We start from the raw sequence: 24,228 nt of genomic DNA on the forward strand, positions 1-24,228 counted from the left end.
TATTAATTGGTCTCCCTGTCCCATTGAAGGTAGTACAAGTAATTGGGTTAATCTGAAGTAAGGAGGATTTAGGTTAATATTAGAAAAATCTTACTAACTATAAGGATAATTAAGCACTGGAACAGGCTTTCAGGGGAGGCTGTGTGAAATCTCTATCTCTGGAGCTTTGAAACACCTGTCAGTAATAGTCTGGGTTTGCTTAGTCCTGCCTCAGCACACTGTGCTGGATTTGATGACCTCTCAAAGTCCTGTCTTGCCCTACATTTCTGTGATTCTATGAATGTCTGGAAAGTACCTAGCACATCATAAACAAATACAATAATAATAAATAATAATTAGGATGCCATCATATTTATGACATTCTGATGTAACAGTATAATGGGTTGATCTGACACCACAGTGTCAGTGACTTTCACAGCTTCATCCTGAGTCTTGCAATAAGTGGTGTTTTCGTAAAACCCCAGCTCTTGGAGTCCGGTGAGTGCATGAGAACAGTGGCTTTCATTTCTGAAAAAAAAGTAAGTATGTAGTCTTCACGGATGCAAAGAAAAACTTCAAATGGGAGCTACTAAGGCTTAAAAACAGGCTTTGGGCAAAAAAACAAAAAAGACCAATCAACAGAACCATACTAGGGTTGCCAGGTGTCCGTTTTTTGACTGGAACATCCAGTCGAAAGGGGACCCTGGCAGCTCCGCACCTCAGCCCTGAGCCCCCTCTCTCACCCAAACACCCTCCAAGAGCCCACACCCTGCACCCCCTCCTTCACCCCTACCCCAGCCCTGAACCCCCTCTCACACCCAAACTCCCTCCTGGAGCCTGCACCCACACCCCGCCCCGCACCCCTGCCCCAGCCCGGAGCCCCCTCCTGCACCCTGAACCTGTAATTTCTGGCCCACCCGAGAGCCTGCACCCCCAGCCGGAGCCCACACCCTAACCCCCTGCCCCAGCCAGGTGAAAATGAGCGCGAGAGGCTGGGGGAGACTGAGGCACAGAGGGAGGGGGATGGAATGAATGGGGATGGGGCCGCAGAGAAGGGGCGTGGCAGGGTCAGGCCCAGGGGATGGGACAAGCGTGTTCAGTTTTGTGCGGTTAGAAAGTTGGCAACCCTAAGCCATACGTGTATTTATTTTTTAAAATCTCATCTCAACCTCATGATTTTTCACAGCTAACCCTTCCGCTCCCTTTCTCTTCTCCTCCCCCTCCAAAACTTCCAGGTTGCCCCTTCCTGTAAGAAAACTAATGTGCCTAGACCCACAGCTTTAAGATGGCGACTAAACACGCGAAGACTACAAGTCCCAGCAGGCTATGGGTCACCTTGGGGGATCGTTTAGACCCAAGGAGGCGCATGGAATGCTGGGATTTATAGTCCCCTGGGTCCAATAGGTACAAGGGAATGCGCCGTGCGTCTTGCCGTAGTGCATGCTGGATGTTGTGGTGTCTGGTGGGCGCAGTGCATGATGGGAATGATAGCGCCTCTGGCCAGGGCGGGACTCGGCGGCGGTGCCTGCTAGGGAATTGTAGTTCTTGGGGGTGCCGGAAGTCTGCGGCGCCTGCGCGGAGGCGCTCGGCCGGCGACCCCGTGCGTGGCAGGAAGCGGAAGGGGGCCGGTGGGGCTCGAGCACTGACGTGTCGCTCGCAGTGAGCAGGAGCCTTCGCCCGGCCTCTGCTCCCTCTTTGGACAGCAACAGCGGCCGCGATGGGGAGTGAGTGTCGGCGCGCAGCCGGGGCCGGGGAGCGATGGAGGGGTGCCCGAGCTGTGCCCCGGGTTGGCGGCGCCCCGCTGCCCTCCCCCTCCCCCGCCCCCCCCAGCTGTGCCCCGAGTTGGCGGCGCCCCGCTGCCCTCCCCCGCCCCCCCCCAGCTGTGCCCCGAGTTGGCGGCGCCCCGCTGCCCTCCCCCTCCCCCGCCCCCCCCAGCTGTGCCCCGAGTTGGCGGCGCCCCGCTGCCCTCCCCCTCCCCCGCCCCCCCCCCAGCTGTGCCCCGTGTTGGCGGCGCCCCGCTGCCCTCCCCCTCCCCCGCCCCCCCCCAGCTGTGCCCCGAGTTGGCGGCGCCCCGCTGCCCTCCCCCTCCCCCGCCCCCCCCAGCTGTGCCCCGAGTTGGCGGCGCCCCGCTGCCCTCCCCCTCCCCCGCCCCCCCCCCAGCTGTGCCCCGAGTTGGCGGCGCCCCCGCTGCCCCCCCCCTCCCCCGCCCCCCCCCCAGCTGTGCCCCGAGTTGGCGGCGCCCCGCTGCCCTCCCCCTCCCCCGCCCCCCCCAGCTGTGCCCCGAGTTGGCGGCGCCCCGCTGCCCTCCCCCGCCCCCCCCCCAGCTGTGCCCCGAGTTGGCGGCGCCCCGCTGCCCTCCCCCTCCCCCGCCCCCCCCCCAGCTGTGCCCCGAGTTGGCGGCGCCCCGCTGCCCTCCCCCTCCCCCGCCCCCCCCCCAGCTGTGCCCCGAGTTGGCGGCGCCCCGCTGCCCTCCCCCGCCCCCCCCCCAGCTGTGCCCCGAGTTGGCGGCGCCCCGCTGCCCTCCCCCGCCCCCCCCCCAGCTGTGCCCCGAGTTGGCGGCGCCCCGCTGCCCTCCCCCTCCCCCGCCCCCCCCCAGCTGTGCCCCGAGTTGGCGGCGCCCCGCTGCCCTCCCCCTCCCCCGCCCCCCCCCCAGCTGTGCCCCGAGTTGGCGGCGCCCCGCTGCCCCCCCGCCCCCCCCCAGCTGTGCCCCGAGTTGGCGGCGCCCCGCTGCCCCCCCCGCCCCCCCCAGCTGTGCCCCGAGTTGGCGGCGCCCCGCTGCCCCCCCCCGCCCCCCCCAGCTGTGCCCCGGGTTGGCGGCGCCCCGCTGCCCTCCCCCGCCCCCCCCCCAGCTGTGCCCCGGGTTGGCGGCGCCCCGCTGCCCTCCCCCGCCCCCCCCCCAGCTGTGCCCCGGGTTGGCGGCGCCCCGCTGCCCTCCCCCGCCCCCCCCCCAGCTGTGCCCCGGGTTGGCGGCGCCCCGCTGCCCTCCCCCGCCCCCCCCCCCAGCTGTGCCCCGGGTTGGCGGCGCCCCGCTGCCCTCCCCCGCCCCCCCCCCCAGCTGTGCCCCGGGTTGGCGGCGCCCCGCTGCCCTCCCCCGCCCCCCCCCCCAGCTGTGCCCCGGGTTGGCGGCGCCCCGCTGCCCTCCCCCGCCCCCCCCCCAGCTGTGCCCCGGGTTGGCGGCGCCCCCGCTGCCCTCCCCCGCCCCCCCCCCAGCTGTGCCCCGGGTTGGCGGTGTACTCTTTGTGCAGGGGCTGGGAGGTGCTATTGCTTCCTGAAATCTGCTGCTATCCCAGGGTCCCTCCAGGACCCTTTTCTTCCCCACTAGCCTGTGTTTGGCTCTAGGCCCTATGGGGGGTATTGGAGCTGTTACATTTCTGAGAGCCATATTGGGCTCATAATGCTGTTTTTGACACATTATAGGTCTTAATTTTTTTTATCAAACTGTTAAAACAAGATTATCTTCTTGTAATATGAATGTGCACGCTGAGCAGTCAAACACAGTTTTCCTTGTTTCCTTTCCTGTTTCTGCTGCCTTGTAAATTTCCTCGTATTAGGATCAGGGTTAGCTTTCTCATGTTGGCATCCTTTCTACTCTTGCTTAGGCTTTTCTTATTAGCTGGGCGTTCTAATTTTGATGACATCAGGAAAGAAATTTTCAGCAGCATGTAAAGTAGCAAATACAAATTTTCTTATGGTAGGGAAGGCTCTGTATGATGCCAGGAGATCAGGGTAGAGTACTTGACAGGTACTCTTGGCTTCACTTGCCTGTGGATCATCTAATGTTTAGTAGGAGTGCCGTAGTAAAAGAAACTGCAAGCTGAGTGGATCATAGGCTGTAGCCCTAAGCTAAAAATCAGTCATTCTTCCTGAATAACAGAAACCCACAGCAATGAAAGATGTTCAGGTCCCTAGTTAATAGAAGCTTCAAGATAGTCTGTTTGAGGAGGAGGAACTGGTTAGGTTCTGGAAAAGAATTTTGGTTTCATTGTTGTAAAAGTAAAAGGTAGATACGGTATTTGCAGAAAGTGAAAAACCACAATCCAAGAAATTTCTGTTGGAAATTAATAGCTTAATATCTAGTAAACTGTTTCTGGTCTAGACTTAAACAGGGTACATTTAGTATCAATTTCATATTTCCACAGAGCTACTGAAAGCGTTCAAGTTTCAGTGCTCTTGTGCTGTCTTTCATGAAATGGATATAAAGGAAATAAATCCTACCACATAATTTCTGCAATCTGAGATTTGACTGTTGTCCTGAGAGAGTCAGCCTACCTCCCTTTGAATTTCCTTGGACCTTATGTTCCTGTCTTGGAAAAACAGTTTATTTTATAACTGTTAAATCTGAAAGAAGAGTTCATAGTTCAGGCCTGTATTATAGATACCTCCCATTTCCTTAAATCTTAAGGCTCAGGTAACTTTCAGACCTCACTGGCTTTCTAAGGATAAATCTCCTCATGCTGGTGAGCAGTTTCACACACAAATCTTGTGGGATTGTTTGAGTAACTGTTTAATTAGTGCCTTTAAGGGGTTCATTCATTCATCCCCAAAGTAATTTCACCCTTCCACATAAATTCAGTTATTCACCTTATGCCTCAAATAACCACCATCAAATAGAAGTTGGAAGGATGTGGAAGAGTATATCTCTAGAAAACAAAATAAGTTAATGAAACTAACATTCTCTTCCTCATCCTTCTCAAGAAAGAGTTATAAAACACCCAAATCAGCCATGTATAATAAGTTTGCTATTTGTTATCACACTCGTTCAAAGGTGCAACTGCCTTGTTAGCGCAGTTAGCCAGCTGTACCTAGGACAGATAAGGGTGAGGTGACCACCTAGTCCCTAGCCCCTGCAAATTTAGAAATTTCCATTTTTTTAAGATGTCAGTAACTAATCATCAGGATTGCCATAAATTTCATATCTGTGTGTTCACTTTACCATCTAACTTTTTACTTTGTTTTACAGTTAAATTTCTTGAAGTGATCAAGCCCTTCTGTGTTATCTTGCCTGAAATTCAAAAGCCAGAAAGGAAGGTATGTTATTGAGATGTCCTTCAGAACTCTATTTGTAAGAGATAAGGTTTCTAAGCCTAAGGTGTGTAACTGTCAGCAGTGCAGTTACTTTTAACTGAAATAGTTACACCATTACAGCCCTAGTGTGAACAGTTGTACCCAATATAAATCATCTTTACACTGGCATGAGTGCATCCATGGTAGGTGTTGTACTGCTGTGATTATACCAGTACAATTGAAGCAGTACAACTTTTGTGTGTCGGCAAGGCCTGAGGTATTTGGTGATATATATACGAGAGAGAATTAATTTCAGAGTAGCTAAAAATGGTATCTTAAAATTCAAAATACTCTTCTTCTTTTTCCCCCATCTCCCTTAAAAACAACTGATTTGAACAAAAAATCTTAGATTGGAATTTTTGCCGAGAGCTTTTTTTTTTTGGTAGGCCGTTAAACTAAGAATCCATTTCAGTGGATCAGTACTGGAATTACCTTATACTGCTTGCATAAGATTGTTTGCTTGGATGAAAGTTTCATTAAAGATTTACCATCTTTCCTTCTAGACTTCATATAGTGTAGATGGGATGAAAAGGGACTTAATAATTTGCTTTTTTCTAGTATTTTACTCTAAGTATGCAGTTACATGATAGAGTTTAGTTGACTTGCTTAATAGATGAGCTGTTGTGACCAGTGACAACCCATTCAGTTTAACTCCTGTCTTTTTCTCTTTTTCTTCAGATTCAATTTAAGGAAAAAGTGCTATGGACAGCTATTACACTTTTCATCTTCTTAGTATGCTGCCAGGTATGTTTGTAATGTTCTTTCATTTTCCTTTCAAATAAAAAGAACAAAGTCAGTGCTTTAATTTAACCCCACTTCACTTTCATTGCTTGGAAATTCAGATTCCCCTGTTTGGTATCATGTCATCAGACTCGGCAGATCCTTTCTACTGGATGAGAGTGATTCTGGCTTCAAATAGAGGTAAGATCCTGCTTCAGGTAGCTTAATTGCCAGCGTAGGGTTTCTTCCACTGGCTGTGTAACTTGGCTTGTTTGAACAGTTGGGATTTTAGTCTTAGTTTATAGATTTTTTTTTTCTAATGAAGTGAACATCTGGATTGGAGCAATAAACATGGCATAATAGAAAAAATGATAAATCTGGGGATTGGAATTTGGCACAAATGCATTAAAATTATATATGAATAAACACATTATCAATTGCATATAGCCAAGTGGAGGAAAAATAGCCTTTGGAGAGAAAGTGGGAACAAGACAGCTCATAAATACCCATAAATAATAGAAATTATAAAACTCCTGCAGTACATTCCATGTATTCTGGTGCACATTCCCAGCTATAAGATCTTTGTACTTTTTTTTCTTTATGGACACCTTTGGTCAGTCACACAGAGTAAAACCTATGCTGGCTGCTCAGTTGTCCAGTTGCTCACTGAAGCTTTTTTGTGCTGATATAAATCAGATACAGTATCAATCACTTCGGTGCACCATTTGATACTAGTTCAGGTATGTGTATATGTATCTGGTCAGATCAATTGATTATAGCAAAATGGGAAGTGCAGAGATGTGCATGTAACTGAGAAACATGATTATACCAAAAAATATTAGAATGTCATCCTTCAAAGGAGGAGAGTGAAGCTTTACCATTTCTACACCATCTTATATCTGGCGTAGGTACGCCAGAAAGCAATAACTTTAATGCAGGGCACATGATACTAAGGCGTGATTAATTTTCATCAAACTTCAGTTACCTTCTAAAACTTTTTAAACTGACTCAGAGAAGGAGGTGCTACGTGTCTCTTATTGTTCTGTCTGTACCATGAGGAGGTGGGAGGAATGAAAAGTCAAACTTTGCACTTCGTGGGGGTCTGGAAATGGTGAACTGCAACAATTGGCTTTCTGCATCTGACAGGAACATTGATGGAACTGGGTATTTCACCCATTGTCACTTCCGGGCTCATCATGCAGCTCTTGGCTGGTGCCAAGATAATCGAGGTTGGGGACACTCCAAAAGACAGAGCTCTCTTCAATGGGGCACAAAAATGTAAGTAGCAGCTGATATCAAGGAGGCTAATCTAGAATGAGGCCTGACATTAACAATGGATGTTGTGAACTTGATCGCCTGAAAAATCTTGAAATCGCACATGTAGGCCTCCCCAGATGTTAGTTTTCTTGATTCTGAATTTGTTAGTACTTCAGTACTCTGATTTATTGTCTGCTGTTTCTTGGCCCATCTGAAATTTTCTGGTGGGTTTCAGTTGAGTTCTTAGTGGTTGTCACGTGATGGTGTCCCTGCTGCAGTTTCAGCAGAGAGGCCAAATATTAAATAGACCATGGAGATACCAATACCGCCCAGACCTCTAAATGTAATTGAGGCATATTTGATGTGGTAGAATGGTGAGGCAATTCTGTGCTGCTGCTGTCCTTCTTGCGTGAACTTTAAAAGGACTTGAGACTCAAGTCCTTTTAAAGTTGGCTCTTTTCAGTAGTAAATGTTGCTATGCTATCTCTGTAACATACAGATTTCAGTTAATTTTAGTCAGATCTTCTCTACAACTTGTTTCTGTACAAGGAACAATTAAGTTCCAAAATCTGTTTACTGAAGAAAAACTCACCTAAATTGCTTACGTATCAGCTTAATGTTTTACTTTGTATTTAAAAAAATATTTCCTGCAAACAAGAGTGTTTAACACTGAGAATGTTGCTTCATCTGTTTTAGGTTTAGATTAGTTTTCTCTCATTGCTGCTGTGCAGTGTTTTTGTTGATCCTAGAGTTTCCAGTGACCGATTTCAGTGCTCAAACTTCATTTTGACATTGCATTTAGATGTCTATTTCATTAGTTTTTTGTATACTCCTTCCCCCTGCTACCCTTTTTTCACTAGTCTGCAAATGTCTTATAAACTGACAGTATTTTTTGTCGTCTTTTACAGTGTTCGGCATGATTATTACAATTGGTCAGTCTATCGTCTATGTAATGACAGGGATGTATGGAGATCCATCTGAGATGGGTGCTGGTATCTGTTTGCTTATCACAATTCAGGTAACTTTTATATCACACCCTCTACATCACTCCTCAAAACCATACTTCCCTTTTATCCTAAAGGAGTCTAGAGGGTGCAGTTATGCAACCTCATGGAGTGATGGGAAAGGAGCGAGGAGAATTGAAAGCACACGTCTGCCAACCAAAGAGGATATCTGATCTTCTCCTTGTTATCGTTGATACAAATGTTTTGTTCCATTAAGTCAGCATTATTACAAAAAATAAAAAGGGATGAAGTCGCCAGTAAATAATGCTATTTCTTTTCTTGCAGCTTTTGTAGCTGGGTTGATAGTTCTACTATTGGATGAACTTCTACAGAAAGGATATGGTCTTGGTTCTGGCATCTCTCTCTTCATTGCTACCAACATCTGTGAGACTATTGTATGGAAGGCATTCAGCCCCACCACTGTGAACACAGGCCGAGGTAACTCTTTGCTTGTGTTAAGATTTAAGTATTCTGTAATAAGAAAGATGACTAGATTATCTGAGTAGCTTCATGTTCACTTTTCCCACATTCTAAAGCTCCACTCATACATAGCAATTTCTACAGTAACCTTCCGGAGCACAGAGAATTTCAGCAACAGAAAAGTTGTTTCTATGCACAAAAGAAAAAAAATTAAGGAAATTAAGTTAAATAGTAAATATTGCTCTTGACCTCTCAACTCCTGTAATTTTTTCAAGTGGAATCCTAATTATAATAGAGATGTTTGTATGCAAGGTAGAAATGCATGTGTAATGCAAATACTGTGAGAGAAGACTCCAGAGGTTTAAGATGAATGGTATATAAGCAGCATATTACCTTGCTTGAGGGAGGGAGTGCCTCCTGCCACTCAGCAGCTACCCCATAGTTGATTTGAGTGGCACTTTTTCCAAAGACTAATCAAATCATCCTCAGTTGCAAGGATAGGGAATGAGGTTCCATAGGGGACATGAAGAACTGTAGAGAGAGGAGATGGAAGTATTGGGTGCTCACAGGAAGGCAACTAATTTCATTTGTGCAAATAAGCTGTAACTCTATAATATAGGATGATCAAATGTTCAGTCCACAGCTTTCTCCATTTACTTTACATTGTTTATTGTAAGTCGGCAGAATACCTCCACCAGATCTTTACTGTCTCCTTAAATGTATGCTTTAATCAGAATCTGGAATGAAGAATGGTCCAACTAGCTCAGTTTCCTGTCTTCTGACATTGCTCAGTGCCAGATGCTTCAGAGGGAATGAACAGAACAGGGCAGTTATTGATGATCCTGTCGTCCAGTCTTGGCTTCTGGCAGTCAGAGGGTTAAGGACACCCAGAGCATGGGGTTGTATCCCCGACCATCTAGGCTAATAGAGATTGATGGACCTATCCTCCATGAACTTACCTAATTCTTTTTTGAACCCAGTTACACTTTTGGCCTGCACAACATCTCTGGCAACAAGTTCCACAGGTTGACTGCAGTGTGTCAAGAAGTACTTCCTTACGTTTGTTTTGGTCTGCTGCCTTTTAATTTCACTGGGTGACCCCTGGTTCTTGTGTTCTGTGAAGGGGTAAATAACACTTCCTTATTTACTTTCTCCGCACCAGTCACGATTGTTTTAGACGTCTCGCATATCCCTCCTCAGTCATCTCTTTTCCAGGCTAAACAGTCCCAGCCTTTTTAATACATCCTCAGATGGAAGGGTTCCATACCCCAGTCCTTTTTATGACCGTTCTGTGTACTTTTTTCAATTCTAATATATCTTTTTGGGGGATTGGGCAACCAAAACTGTGTGCAGTATTCAAGGTGTGGACATCCCGTGAATTTATGTAGTGGCATTATCAATCCCTTTCTTAATGGTTCCCAATCTTCAGAATTGGTTGCTGGGAGGCATATGAGTCTGTCATTTCAAAATGTCACTTTTACTTAAAGGGCAGTGGTTTTGTCCCACAGAATTCATAGTTATAGCAGAATCCAAGCTGTTGCTTATTAAGAATCTTGGGTCCATAAATTTTGAATGCTCTTCTTTCTGTGTGATTTTTCAGCAGGACAGGAGAGTCAAAATCGCTTGCTTTGTGATAGCGAGTTCTCAAAGCACAGAACTTCAAAGTAGGAAAACAGAACAATGCATTTCTTTGAAATGTAACGGTCATAAAAAGTGATTACAACTCTGTTTCCCTTTTAATCCCATGCTGCTGTGTTTTGCTCTGTGTTGTTAAGTACTCTGGAAAACCTAAATTTCTAACAAGAAATTTGTTCTCAGGTGCAAATTGCTCAAACTTTTTTGGATAATTCAGTGCTTCAGGATGCTCTGAATTCTGTGGGTCTAAAGTGTACTGTTTACATCTCTCTTGTTCCCTGTGTTTTATAGAATCATTGTTTTGTCTTCTAGTATGTTCTTTGGCACTGTCTAAAATAGTCAAATGGTATGGAATCCATACCTGTATGAAATTAGCAGATGTAGTTTACGCTAGGAAGACAATTGCATTCTTCCCTGTATTAACATGTTTCTTATAGAAGGAATTGCCTTTAGGGTGTGATTTTTCAAAGGTGCTCAGCATTGGCCTAACTGATCCTATAGAAATCAATGGTAAAACCCTTACTGACTTTAGTGGGAGCAGAGTTAGGCCAACAGCAAGTGCTTCTGATAATCCCACCCTAAATAGTGTATTTCAGAAGCCTAGTTAATGTCTTAGTTCAGGTATTAAGATACCTGAACTCATTGTCCTTCCCCTCTCCCTTTCTCATTTAAGGAATGGAGTTTGAAGGAGCCATTATTGCTCTGTTCCATCTGCTGGCTACTCGTACGGACAAAGTCAGAGCTCTCCGAGAGGCCTTCTACCGCCAGAACCTTCCTAACCTCATGAACCTGATTGCCACCATTTTTGTCTTTGCTGTTGTCATTTACTTCCAGGTGAGTCAGAATCTAAAATAATGTTTAAAACCACTGCTGGTAGATGTAGTAAAGTCACCTATTTCACAAATGCAGTCTGATAAATTTTGAGTACAGATCCTGACAGCACTTCCATAGAAAAGCTGACAATTGTGAAGATAAATACGAATTTAAGACGTTCAAAATCTTTGGCTCTTTTGTGGCTTTAAATCAGACTTGACATGGCTGAGTATTTAAAAATTGATTTTTTTTCTGCAGCTTGAAGAGTTAAACTTCACCGTTTTAGTGCATGCAGAAGACTCCTAATGACTTCTGGGTGTGCATGCAACAGCCAGGGCTTCAATTACTTGATCTGAAAAGGCTGGAACTCCACCCTTGGCTTTCTGTGGCCCCTGAAATGCTTGAGAACTATTGTAGACAGAGAGATGATGGATGTGTACTAACAGACCTTTCTAAAAATGCCTCAACGTTTTGCTGAAAATACCATGAGCCCATAAAAACCTGAGTTCATTTTGGAATTTATTGCAGCAAAATGGCCAATAAGTAGCAAATAAGGTTTTTTTTGTGTGTACCTTTGAAATTTCCACTTCTGGGCACTATGCTGAGTTCTTCCTGTAATTTCAGACTCACCTTTGAATATCTTGGCATTTCATAAATTCACATGTTTAAGCTGCCCTGTGCAACGATCTAAATGGGTCTGAGGTCTTGGCAGAAGGGTTTAAATAAAGGGCTGAGCTAGCAGAGTGTTTGACACTCACATGGTTCACGGCAAGATTTTTGTTGAGACCTTGCATGTGCTGCAGTTGTGTGGTTTACTTCAGAGTTACAGTGGGGTTTTCACTTGGCATTTTTTCAGGGCTTCCGAGTGGACCTCCCCATCAAATCTGCCCGCTACCGTGGCCAGTACAACACTTATCCTATCAAGCTGTTCTATACTTCCAATATTCCGATCATTCTTCAGTCTGCCTTGGTATCTAATCTGTATGTGATCTCCCAGATGTTGTCTGCTCGCTTCAGTGGCAACTTGTTGGTTAGCCTGCTGGGCACCTGGTCTGTAAGTATCCACCTGTTTTCTGTAGCCTGTTTTACACCATGCAGGGGCCCCGCTAGAATGCCCAGCTTCGGACATGATCTCTGTAAACATAGTGACACTTTCCCTGGCAAAATTATGCACATTGAGACTAACAGCCCAACATGTGATGTTTTCCCTTCATTATTGACTGTGGAATACATTTACCATGTGTGTTTAATCTGTGGCTTGCTATTACTTTTTCCTCCCTTGCAAACCCAGTATCTTTTTTTTTTTTTCATTTGTCCCTTGTGTTCCCATCTTTAGAAACTGCTCATAATCTGAAACTTTAATTCCCTTGTGCAGCCCATGTGCACACACAAACTCTACTTATTAAAAAAGGGATGATGCATTTAACCAGGGTTAGTCTAACTGCTAATAAATAGGGACACAAAACTAAACAGTACAAACCTTTTTGTTTCTTTTCAGGATACTTCATCTGGAGGCCCTGCTCGCTCTTATCCAGTTGGTGGACTTTGCTACTATCTCTCACCCCCTGAGTCCTTTGGTTCGGTGTTAGAAGACCCTGTTCATGCAGTTGTTTATATAGTGTTTATGTTGGGCTCCTGTGCTTTCTTCTCCAAGACATGGATTGAAGTTTCTGGCTCCTCTGCCAAAGATGTAAGTTAAAGAAATTGTTTTACAGGATAAAACCAGGAGAATTATCCTGCAGTAATTACTACCTCAGCAGTAATATTGTGAAATGGACAATATAGCCTGGTGCCAGCCTTGCCTGTTAGTAATACCACTACTTACGTGGAGTGCCTTTTTGTCTGTGGATTGCAAAGCACTTAAAGCTGGGCAAGCATTTCTGTCCCCATTTTACAGAGCGGAAAACACGCACACAGGTAGAACCCTGATCTCCTGATTCCCATTTGGGGCCCTATTCACTGGATCACACCAAAAAACCCTAGGTGGGTGGTGTAGGAATAGAGATGTATCTGAGATGCTTGAATATCACTTGAGTAGCATAGAAAGAAACAGAACAATATGAAAGAGAAACTTCATAAGGAGCATAGTGCGTAGCCTGGAGCACTACATATGGAGCATAGCGGTCAGATGACAGCTGCACTGTGTGAGGGTAATTATCTCATTAAATACGTACACACAGTATTTTAATACTTCTGTGCCTGGAAAAAAAACAAGCTCTCATGGGATCTTTGTAGGGACTGATAACTGGAAGTAGCTGTGTTTCAGACTTGCTTAATTGGCGGTATGTTAAAAATAGTTCAGCACATCTACATACCAGTAGCTGGCCTATCTAAGCTTCAATCATTCAGATGTGTAACACTCAAGAACAAAATATTTCATTCTTAAATTGAATTGCTTGTTGCTATTGGAGATGGTAAAGTGGCTGACAGTATGGCAGGTTTTAGTTAGGAAGAAATAAGTTTTGCACAATGAATATTTTCATTTGGGATGGTTCTGGCTGCTTGCTGCCAAATGTGGCCGAGGTCCTGCTTGGAACTCTGTACAGATCTTGGCTGGGTTTTGCTTGTGTGTCACTCTATTAATCATGGCTTAGAATACTGGAACAAGGCATTTTACACTTTAAACATAATAATTGGGAAAAGCTCCACTTTGTTTTTATTCTGTTTCTTGGAAGATGGCTGACATGTAACCACAGAAATGTCATGCTTTCAATTCCAGATACCTAGGTGGTTCTGTGAAATTAACCTAAAAAAATGAAACTAAATTTCTTTACTCAATACAGGTTGCCAAACAACTAAAAGAGCAACAGATGGTAATGAGGGGCCATAGAGAAACCTCCATGGTCCATGAACTAAACAGGTGAGCTACAAATATGTCCGTGGCTATATGTACCAAATGTTCATGTAATATCAGTGCTACAATAGGCACTGTCTTCAGAAGATTAGAACTTGGTTGTCCTTTCAAGCTCAGTTCTAGGGTGATATGCTAGCCTACTGCATAAGGTCATGTCTCCTGCTGGAGGCTGGGCCTATAAACACTGTAACCTACTGCTACCTCACAGCTGAAGGATTTAGCTCAAGTAGTAGACCTGTGTCTGGTGCTGAAGGTCCTGGGTTCAGTCCTTGCTGACAGCTATGGTGTGAGGATGCAAACATATGGGTCCTCGCACTAATATAAAAGCTCTCACACAAACAGGCTAGCAATCAGCTGGCCAAGGTACCGCCAAAAGCCCTCCATTGCAGGGTGATGGATATGGAATCACCTAACTTCGTAAGCCATTATTCTTCTTCGAGTGATTGCTCATGTGTATTCCACTATAGGTGCAGGTGCTCGCCACGTGCACCGGTGTCAGAAGTTTTTCCCCTAGCAGTATCCATAGGGGAGCGCCCTTAGCGACCCCTGGAGTCGCGCCTCCATGGCGCGGTATAAGGAGTGCTGCGCGCTCTCCCCACCCTCAGTTCCATCTTGACGTCAGTGAAGGTGCTTCGGAACTGCTCGGCTCCGGCTTTGCTACAGCTCGTCCCCAGAACTCTTGTTCGTTCAGTGTATGGTACCTGTAGTTAGGTTTAGTTTAGTTAGTGTGCCCAGGTTGGGGCATGCCCCGCGCCCTGGGTTTTAAATCGTGTGACACTTGTAGGTGGCCGATGCCTGTGAGTAATCCGCATGCGGACTGTTTCTGCAGTTTGGGTGAAACCCATCTTAGCGATAGTTGCAAGATTTGCAAGTCATTCATGCCTCGGACCGAGAGAGAGAGAGAGAGACGTTAGGCTCCGGGCCATCCTGCTGGAGTTGGCATTGACCCTGACTCCGGCGCACCGCTCCAAGTTGGCACCGGGTACCGTGGTGTCGGTGCATGAAGACCCCCCGGCGCCATCTACCAGTTGGCACCGCTCGCTGTCCGTGGGGCATGCCAAGAAGGCTAAGAGGCGGCCTTCGCCGCCGCTGCACTGGAGCAAGACTGGGGGGAGAGGCTAGGTCCATGTTGGGTAGGCCTCCGACTCAGGTTGAGCGGAGTAGCCTGGCCCGTTCGGAGCAGGCTTCCCCAGATGTCCGGATGCCCTCCACCCCAGAGGCCCTGCAAGCAGCCCAGGATGTTATGTCCATGCCAATACCAGGAGCACCGCCAGTGTTGGCCCCACGGTCCAGAGGCAAGCTCCTGCTGGGATCTCTGCAGTTGCCTTCGACTCTGTACCAGGGAATGTTCCCGATGCCGTTTGCCGCTCAGTGACCATCCCGGGCGTAGTCCACGTAGGTCGCTGTCAACCCCCCCACCAGGCTGTCTGGCTGGGTTCCATCTGACAGACTCCAGGCACCCGCTCCACCTCGAGGAATGGACACCGATGAGACCGAGGCAGATGACACTGAAGGGCCTCATCTCAGAGGGGCTATAGTAGCCAGTCGTGACATGAACATCGACGCAATTCCCTTTCGGCGTCGCGCTCCAGGACCCTGCCATGACACTGCTCCCACAGCCCCGGATGTCGATTGCCGGCTTGGATCCACCTGCCAGAGCCGATCTCAGAGCAGCTGCTACCAGCAGTACTGTTCCTTCACGTCGGGGTCGCGGTCTTGTGGTCGGCGCTTCTCCCGGTCCAGGGACAGCGGCAGGTCATACGTCAGCCCCAGCCTTTCTTCATAGCCGTCCATCTATGGCCCAGGCCAGCTAGGCCCACAGCCAGTTCCATCGGTGCCACAGCAGGTGCAGTGGCACTGGGCGCTGTGGCCGGTGAAGTGGTACCAGTGGGCACCGTGGTCCACGATGCATCTCCTGGTGGGGGCTCGCTCGGTGGCAGGAGCCTCAGAACAGCCATCGGCCACCCTCTCCTGGCCTCCGAGGAAGGAATTGGCAGGACGCATATGTTTGGCGCTGTGCCCAGAGAGCGACCAGGTGGTGGATCCTTCGGTACTGGTGGACACGCAAAGTACTGCGCCTGTCTTTTTGCCCTCCCCTGAATAGGCGATTATGGTCCCTCCTCCCTCCGTCCCACAGGAGGACTCTAAAGTCCACCAGGAGCTATTGAAAAGAGTGGCATCAAACCTCAACCTTCAGGCAGAGGAGGTGGAGGAGCCCTTGGACTCCCTTTTTAATGTCCTGTCCGCCTCGGTACCGGGCAGGGTGGCCTTGCCACTCCACAAAGGGGTGGTGAAAATTTCAAATGCCTTGTGGAAAACCCCGGCCTCACTGGTCCCCATCTCGAAGAGAGCGGAATGCAATATTTTGTGCCCACCAAAGGACATGAATACCTATACACCCACCCTGCTCCTAACTCCCTGGTGGTCGAGTCGGTCAACCACAGGGAACAGCAGGGCCAACCAGCCCCTACTCCGAAAAATAAGGATTCAAGGAGGCTGGACTCATTTGGCAGAAAAATTTATTCATCCTCGAGCTTCCAGTTACAGGTGGCAAACTATCAGGCTCTCCTGGGCCGTTATGAGTTCAGTCTATGGAGCTCTCTGCCCAAGTTCGAGGACTCCCTTCAGGAGTATGACAGGAAGGAGTTCAAAGCTCTGGTGGAGGAGGGTACAGCTGCTGCCAGGGCAACTCTGCAGGCAGCATCAGATGTGGCGGATACAGCCGCGTGGTCCATAGACTCCGCGGTGTCCGTGAGAAGGGCATCATGGCTCCTGCTGTCTGGGCTGTCCATTGAGGCACCTGCTGCGGCACTGACATAAAACTGCATGGCCTGAAAGACTCCCGCACTACGCTTAAGACTCTTAAGATAGGCCACCCACTCTAAATACGAGCTCCCTTATAAAAAGTTGCAGGATTATAAAAAACACCCACAGAGGCAGTCTCGGTCTGCCCCCCAGCCTGGGTCCTCCAAGGGCAAACAGGCAGGGAAACGGCAATTTTGACGGTACGCCTGGGGGCGACTTAACAGTTCACATCAGGGATCCATCCTCAAAGCTTCCCTTCTCCAACCGATTGTGTGCGTTTCTCCCGGAATGGTTGCAGCTGACCTTGGACCGATGGGTCCTCAGCACCAACTCTCAGAGCTACACCCTCCAGTTTACCTCTACCCCGCCCAATCACTCTCCCACCCCGTACCCCCAGGGGGAGCCCTCTCACGAGGCTCTGCTCGAGCAGGAGGTGGGGTGGCTCCTTGGCCTAGGAGCGGTGGAGGTGGTTCTAGCAGAGTTCAAGCGCAAGGGGTACTACTCTCGCTACTTCCTTATCCCGAAGAACAAAGGGGGGCTCAGACCCATCCTGGACCTGCGAGGCTTGAACCAGTTGTGACAGGGTCAGGCCAGATGGCTACAGGAGAGTGATAGAAGGCAGATATATTAGCCCCAGGTTAAGTAGGTCCCTTTCTCCTGAGTAAGATAATGGGGAAGGTTCCAGAACAATCAGGAACTTTCTGGAAACAGTTAAGGCAGACAGGCTGATTAGAACACCTGCAGCCAATCAAGAAGCTGCTAGAATCAATTAAGGCAGGCTAATCAGGGCACCTGGGTTTAAAAAGGAGCTCACTTCAGTTTGTGGCGTGTGTGCGAGGAGCTGGGAGCAAGAGGCGCAAGAAGCTGAGAGCGAGAAGGTGTACTACTGGAAGACTGAGAAGTACCAGCATTATCAGAGATCAGGAGGAAGGTCCTGTGGTGAGAATAAAGAAGGCGTTGGGAGGAGGCCATGGAGAAGTAGCCTAGGGAGATGTAGCTGTCACGCAGCTGTTACAGGAGCCACTGTAGACAGCTGCAATCCACAGGGCCCTGGGCTAGAACCCAGAATAGAGGCTGGGCCCCTGTTCCCTCAATCCCCCCGCAACTCCCTACTTGATACCAGAGGAGTTGAACTGGACTGTGGGTTCCACCAGAAGGGAAGGTCTCTGGCCTGTTCCCCGATCCACTCTGTGGATCAGCAGAGACTGCGGGGATTATTCTTCCTTTTCCCCATGCTGGCCAGTGATGAGGCTAACTGAGTGAACGGCAGATTTGAGCCACGAAAGTGGCCAAACTGAGGGCTGCCATGAACCTCTGAGGTGAGAAAATCCACCAATAAGCGCAGGACCCACAAGGCAGAGGAGGAACTTTGTCACACAGTATATGGTGAAACTCAAGTTCCGCATGGTCTCCCTGGCCTCCATCATTCCCTCCCTGGATCCCGGGGACTGGTACACTGTCCTCGATCTCAGGCTGCGTACTTCCACATCCATATATTCGAGGGACACAGACGCTTCCTACATTTCACGGTGGGATGGGAATATTACCAGTTTACAGTCCTCCCATTTGGCCTGTCCACTACCCCCAGGGTATTTGCAAAGTGTATGTCTGTGGTGACGGCCTACCTCAGGCGCCGTGGGGTCCAGATCTTCCCTTATCTGGACAACTGGCTGGTCAAGGGCAGCACCCAGTCGCAGGTATGGGACCACATGGCGCTCCTTATGTTCACATGCGCCACTCTGGGCCTGTTAGTGAATGACATCAAGTCCACATTAGTCTCAGTACAATCGGGGTGGTCCTGAGCCTCCCTCCCACCGGACAGTTTTGAGACTCTGAAAGGGCTCATCAACAGAGTCACAATGACAACAGTCAGACAATGACAACAGTGTCTCCAGCTCTTGGGTCACTTGTTGGCGTGCACATATGTGGTTCATGCCGCCAGGCTCAGTATGAGGCCCCTCCAGCTCTGGTTGGCCTCTGCATTCTCCTGGGCCAGAGACAGGATGGACCAGGTCCTCACTGTTCCCAAACTGGTGATCGCCTCCCTTCAGTGGTAGTCCTCCCCAGGGAAAACATGGTCTGTGGGGACTCGTTCAAAGGCAGGCCCTTGTTGCTGGAACTGGTGTCCGACACATCGGACCTGGGGTGGGGAACCCATGTGGGAGATGTTCAGACCCAAGGTCTTTGTTCTGCACAGAATCTGGCCCTCCACATAAATGTCAAGGAGCTGTGGGTGGTCCGCCTGGCATGCATGGCCTTCCGTTCACACCTGGAGGGCAGGGTGGTCAGGGTTCTCACGGGCAACACGGCCTCGATGTTTTACATCAACAGGCAAGGCAGGGCCTGATCCTCTGCCCTCTGTCTGGAAGCCTTCAAGCTGTGGGACTTCTGTATAGCCCACAACATTTGCCTACAGGCCTACCACCTACCGGGCACCCGGAACTCGTGGACTGATCACTTGAGCAGGGACTTCTCCTCTCAGCACGAGTGGTCTCTTCACCTAGAGGTGGAGCACAGACTTTTCCAAGAGTGGGGAACTCCCCAGGTGGACCCGTTCGCGACTTGACAGAAGAGTTGCTGTCTCCGGTTCTGCTCCTGCAGGGGCTGGGGCAGGGTGCTATCTCTGATGCCTTCCTCCTGTCCTGGTCAGGCCAGTTTCTCTATGCCTTTTCCCCATTCCCACTGATCAGCAAGGTCCTGGAAAAGATAAAGACGGACAGGGCCCAGGTCCTCCTGAATGCCCCAGCATGATCCAGGCAGCATTGGTATGGGACCCTCATGAGCCTCGCTGTCGCCCCGCCATGGCCGCTACCGTTCCGTCCGGACCTGCTCTCCCAGCACCAGGGCTGCCTCCCCCACCCCAACCTGGTGGCACTTCACCATACCATGTGGCTGCTCAATGGTTAGGCCGGGAGGAAAGGATGTGCTCGGAAAGGATTCACTGTGTCCTCTTGGAAAGCAGGCAACCCTCCACGTGCCGAGCCTACTTGGCAAAATAGTCTATGTTCTCCCAATGGGCAGCTGAGCAGGGCGCTTCCCCCGTGACTGCCCCGATCCAGCTCATTTTGGACTACCTCCTTCACCTTAGAGCCCAGGGCCTGGTGCCCTCGTCCATCAAGGGGCACTTGGCTGCCATATCAGCCTTCCACCCACCGGTGTAGGGGCACACGGTGTTCTCCCATGCTATGACTGGCCGATTCCTTAAGGGATTGGATCGTCTCTTTCCGTACATTAGGCCCCCTGTCCCGCAGTGGGACCTGAACTTGGTGCTGGCCCGGCTGACGGGCCCCCGGTTTGAGCCACTAACTATGTGCTCTTGGTTGCACTTTTCGTGGAAGGTAGCCTTCCTCGTTGTGATCACGTTGGCACCGCGGGTCTTGGAACTTGGGGCCCTGACCGCCAAGCCCCCGTACACGGTGTTCCATAAGGATACGGTATAGCTCCGCTCACATCCTTTGTTAGTCCCAAAGGTGTTCTCCGCCTACCACATAGGTCAGGACATTTTCCTGCTGGTCCTCTGCCCCAAGCCCCATGCGTCCAGTAAGGAGCGCTGCCTCCACACGCTGGATGTGAGATAGGCTCTGGCCTTTTACCTGGAGCGTTCAGAAAGTCTTCGCAGCTGTTCATCACCTTGGCCGAACGCGTGAGAGGTCGGCCGATCTCCACTCAATGGCTCTCCAACTGGATCACCTCGTGTATTCGTGCCTGTTATGACCTGACTGGAATTCCGCCGCCATCGATTGTGCAGGCGCACTCGACTAGGGTGCAGGCCTTGTCTGCTGCCTTTTTAGCCCATGTCCCCATTCAGGACATTTGCAGGGCTGCCACATGGTTTTCAGTTCACACGTTCACCTCGCATTATGCGATCATCTCCCAGACAAGGGAGGACGCTGGGTTCGGCAAGGCTGTGCTCCGTGCTGGGAATTTGTGAACTCCTACCCACCTCCAACGGATACAGCTTAGAATCACCTATTGTGAAATACACATGAGCAATCACTCGAAGAAGAATTAATCATAGTCACAGATGTCTCAGTTACATACCTCTATGGGTAAGAGTTACGGTGTTCTAAATGATATTGTTTTAAATCCCAAATAAGTATTTAATAAACTACTTGGTGCAGAGGTGGGGCACAAAGTGACCCTTTTAGTTCTGCAGCGCTTCCCACTGCAGTTCTCACCTCTAATAGGGAGGTGTAATATGTGGAGAGACTACAGGTCCCAGCCTGCTTTGCTCCATCTCAATGCTAGCTGTAAGTCACTTGAAATGAGATGGTGCATTTTTTAGGATCTAATTGCCATTGGCTGCCCCTGTGTTTAAAGATGTGGCTGGTTGTTGTCTATTCCATTCCATTCCCAGGCAGCTTGGTGATGTTTGTCCTCAGCTGGGCCATGCTTGGGGCTCCTTACCTAGTATGCCGAGCCTAGTGCATGTTCCTCCTCTTGGATTGCTGGACCAGGGAGGAAGAGGGTGTTTTGCTACTGAGGGCCTTTGTTTTTATTTGTAATAGTTACCTTAAGCTGCAGGGGAGCTGCTGAAAAGGTATTTAAGATGCCTAGTTGTATGAGGTCTAGCTTCCTGTTCTTTTAAAGGGATTGATTTTTTTCCCCTCATAGAAAACACTCACCTCGTTGATTCAGACTGTTCTCCCAGATAGGTATATCCTACAGCAGAGGTCCCTAAAGTGTGGGGTGCGGCACCTTAGGGGGGCATGGAGGAACCTTTGGGGCGGCATGGTGTAGCCTGGGCCAGCCCCCATGGGGGTGGGGAGGGAGCGCCACCCAGGCCCTCCCCGTCCTCAGCCCTGTCCCCAATCTTGGCTTGGCTCCACTCCCAGCGCCACATCAGTACCGGCCACTGGCCATGGCTCCATTCCTGGTCTGGGGCTGAGGCCGGGAGCAGAGCCGCACCTGGCCATGGGCCCAGCTGCCAGCCCCCATTGCAGGCTAGCTGCAACTCCACTCCTGCCCCCAGCCTTGGCCCCCGGCCATGGCCCCAGCCTTGGCCCCCTTACCACTGGCCACTTCTCAGGCTGTGGGGGGGGCATGGACAGGGGTACGGGGGGGGGGGGGGGAAATGACCCTCAAGTTTGGGGACTACTGTCCTACAGGAATACCAATCCCTGGTGCGAAAGGTAGCATGATGTCTGACTGTGCTTTTCCTTTTACCATTGTATTTTACAGGTACATTCCCACAGCTGCTGCTTTTGGTGGTCTCTGCATTGGTGCTCTCTCTGTCCTGGCAGACTTCCTTGGGGCAATTGGGTCTGGAACTGGAATCTTGCTAGCTGTTACTATCATTTACCAGTACTTTGAAATTTTTGTAAAGGAACAGAGTGAAGTTGGGAGCATGGGAGCTCTTCTTTTCTAAACCCAGCTTCTGATGGACCTAGGAAAGGGGGAGGCGTATTCTTGAATTATCCAGTCAGGTGAAAAGAAATAAAACAAACTCGGGCACATCATGCTATAGGAACATGTATTTTAATAATGTTTCCAAAGTGCATTTCCTTTTGTTCACTTTTTAGCATATTGTTTGTGTTTTATAAATTGTTGGAAAATGTGCAAAAACACTTTTAAAGAAAATTGTTTATTTTTAATTACTTATTAGGAAAACCAACTTCCTGAATTGGATTTAGTTTGACAGCTCTTTAATTTTTCATCCCCTTGCAGGAATGATAGATGAATGAATGAATCAAGCCTTTGTAGGCTTAGATAAATAGACATGGGGGGAGGGCTATGTATTGGAAGGGATGTTTTTTCTATATATATTGTGTTTGCAACTCCTCTGCAGTGGATTAGCTGAGAGAAATCTCTCCCTCTGATGCTGGAGTTCATTAATTATGGTTGTAAGCACAAACAATGTTTAATATGTTCAGTTTTGTATATTTTTTGGAATATGGCATATTTGGTGACGCATTTTCAGTGTATTTTTACAAAGGTGTCTCTACTTCCAAATGTCTTGTAAACTAAGCTAGGTCTTGTCAAATGCTGAATATTGGCTTGAGACTGTTGCCTAGCTTCTGTAGAGGTTAGAAGTGCTTTCCCTTCCGTAAGCTGAAAACTCAGGTCAGTCTAGGTTTCTCAAGGGGGAAGCAATTACTGTGCCTAGGAGTTGTAACCTTAAAACTTGGTAATATGGGGAAGCCTTGTAAATGTTCTAACTACCATTGACCACAGTCATTTCTAGCTCTGGCACTGAAACTAGTTGGGGATTGCATGTCGCAACTTTTTAGAGGTAAATCTTATTTTGTCTTTTGATAAACCAAGACTTCTCTCATTAAAAATAAGTAACAGTCTAGCAGCAATGAGGATATCCTCATCTGACTGCTTGTTTCTAGTGAATTGTATGAGATTAGTTGCTAGAAAATGCCACAAGTGTAATTGACGTATCTGTCCCAAAGTACCTAATTCATGGTCCTGGACAGGAGATTAGTCTGATAACTTTGTCACTGCCCATGTAAAAGGCATCCCTTTGCCATCTCTGAAGTATGTTTAAAATATACCCGTGCTGACTTGAATAGTGTGGAGTGAAAACACTTGCCTGGACACCTGTGGCCTCCTGTTTTGTTTTGAGGGCCACTCCTATCAAAATGGAGAAGTCATCTTAAAAGGCTTAAAGGAAACTGGGGAAAAAATCCTCAACTTCTAATTTTAAGTTAGATTGATCCTTGGCACCTTAAATGTTGACAAATGCAAACATTTTGTGTACAAAGGAATCCTGCAAGAAAAGTTTCTTCCTCAAACAGTATTGGTCAACCTGGGAACCAGAATGGGAAGGGGTAGTGTTGAAGTGTTTCTCTGTACTGCACCAATATGACTGTATATTCTACTGTTACTCTGAAAACGTAAAAGACAGTTTGTGCTTTGAGTGTCAGAATCTTTTCTATTATGTTCCTGAGAAAAGTAGAGCCAGAGCCAGAAACTCTTGCTGTATTTGCCACCAAGCTCTAACAAATGTGTGAGAATTCTGCAGGCTCTGTATGCTATGTACCTATCAATAGAAACTTAAACGCTTAAAATGGGACAAGGACCTGAATTGGAAAAAGGGCAAAAGTAATGGAATAAAGTAGCCATGAATAAAGAAAATGTCATAAAAGTCCACTTGTTAACTTCACACTACATTCGTCTGTTTTTTTATCGAGGGTCTGTTTTGAAATAGCAGCATGTGACAACAGAGTTTTTGATGCAAAATCTGAGAGAGTTCAGAGGTGACTTTTGATGTGGGGGAAAAGGGGTGTCTTTCAGAAAGACCAGTCAAGGACCTCACTTCTGGGCACACAGTTCTGCCTGGGCTGGAACTGTATTTGCGTTTTCAGTTAGAACTTCTCTTTGAACTGGCTGCAGTTTAGACCAACAGTTCTGGAGTTTCTGGTGAATAGCACTTGTTCTGTGCATCTGTATTTTGTTGCCTAGTGGTGGAACTTTGTACATCTTCAAGCAGATACGTCCTGAAGGCAGGATCTGATGATCATACAGTGGATGTTTAGAATAAAAACAAAGAGCTAATGCCTAACCAATCTGCTTTATAATTAAATAAAGTACATATTTGGAACTAACAGTTGACTTTTAGTGCTTTAAATACTGCTGCAAGTGCATGCCTAAAAGACTCTTAAAATGAATGGTAAGACTGATGCGTACTAAAGAGTATACAAAGACAGTTCCTGCCCCAGAGAGAATTAA

General features: G+C 48.3%; 1 protein-coding gene across 1 annotated transcript; it reads left to right on the forward strand.

The window, feature by feature from the left end:
- Positions 1-1,525: 1,525 nt before the first annotated feature.
- On the forward strand, positions 1,526-23,662 carry SEC61A1 (SEC61 translocon subunit alpha 1). Its single transcript, XM_037904089.2, has 12 exons — positions 1,526-1,703; positions 4,940-5,007; positions 5,722-5,787; positions 5,886-5,964; positions 6,910-7,041; positions 7,929-8,117; positions 8,310-8,462; positions 10,753-10,913; positions 11,749-11,946; positions 12,391-12,582; positions 13,676-13,752; positions 21,733-23,662. The coding sequence occupies exons 1-12, from the start codon at positions 1,697-1,699 to the stop codon at positions 21,917-21,919; spliced, it is 1,509 nt and encodes a 502-aa protein (XP_037760017.1). The 5' UTR covers positions 1,526-1,696; the 3' UTR covers positions 21,920-23,662.
- Positions 23,663-24,228: the final 566 nt, after the last annotated feature.

Source organism: Chelonia mydas, chromosome 7 (genome assembly GCF_015237465.2).
Source record: "Chelonia mydas isolate rCheMyd1 chromosome 7, rCheMyd1.pri.v2, whole genome shotgun sequence".
NCBI lineage: Eukaryota > Metazoa > Chordata > Testudines > Cheloniidae > Chelonia > Chelonia mydas.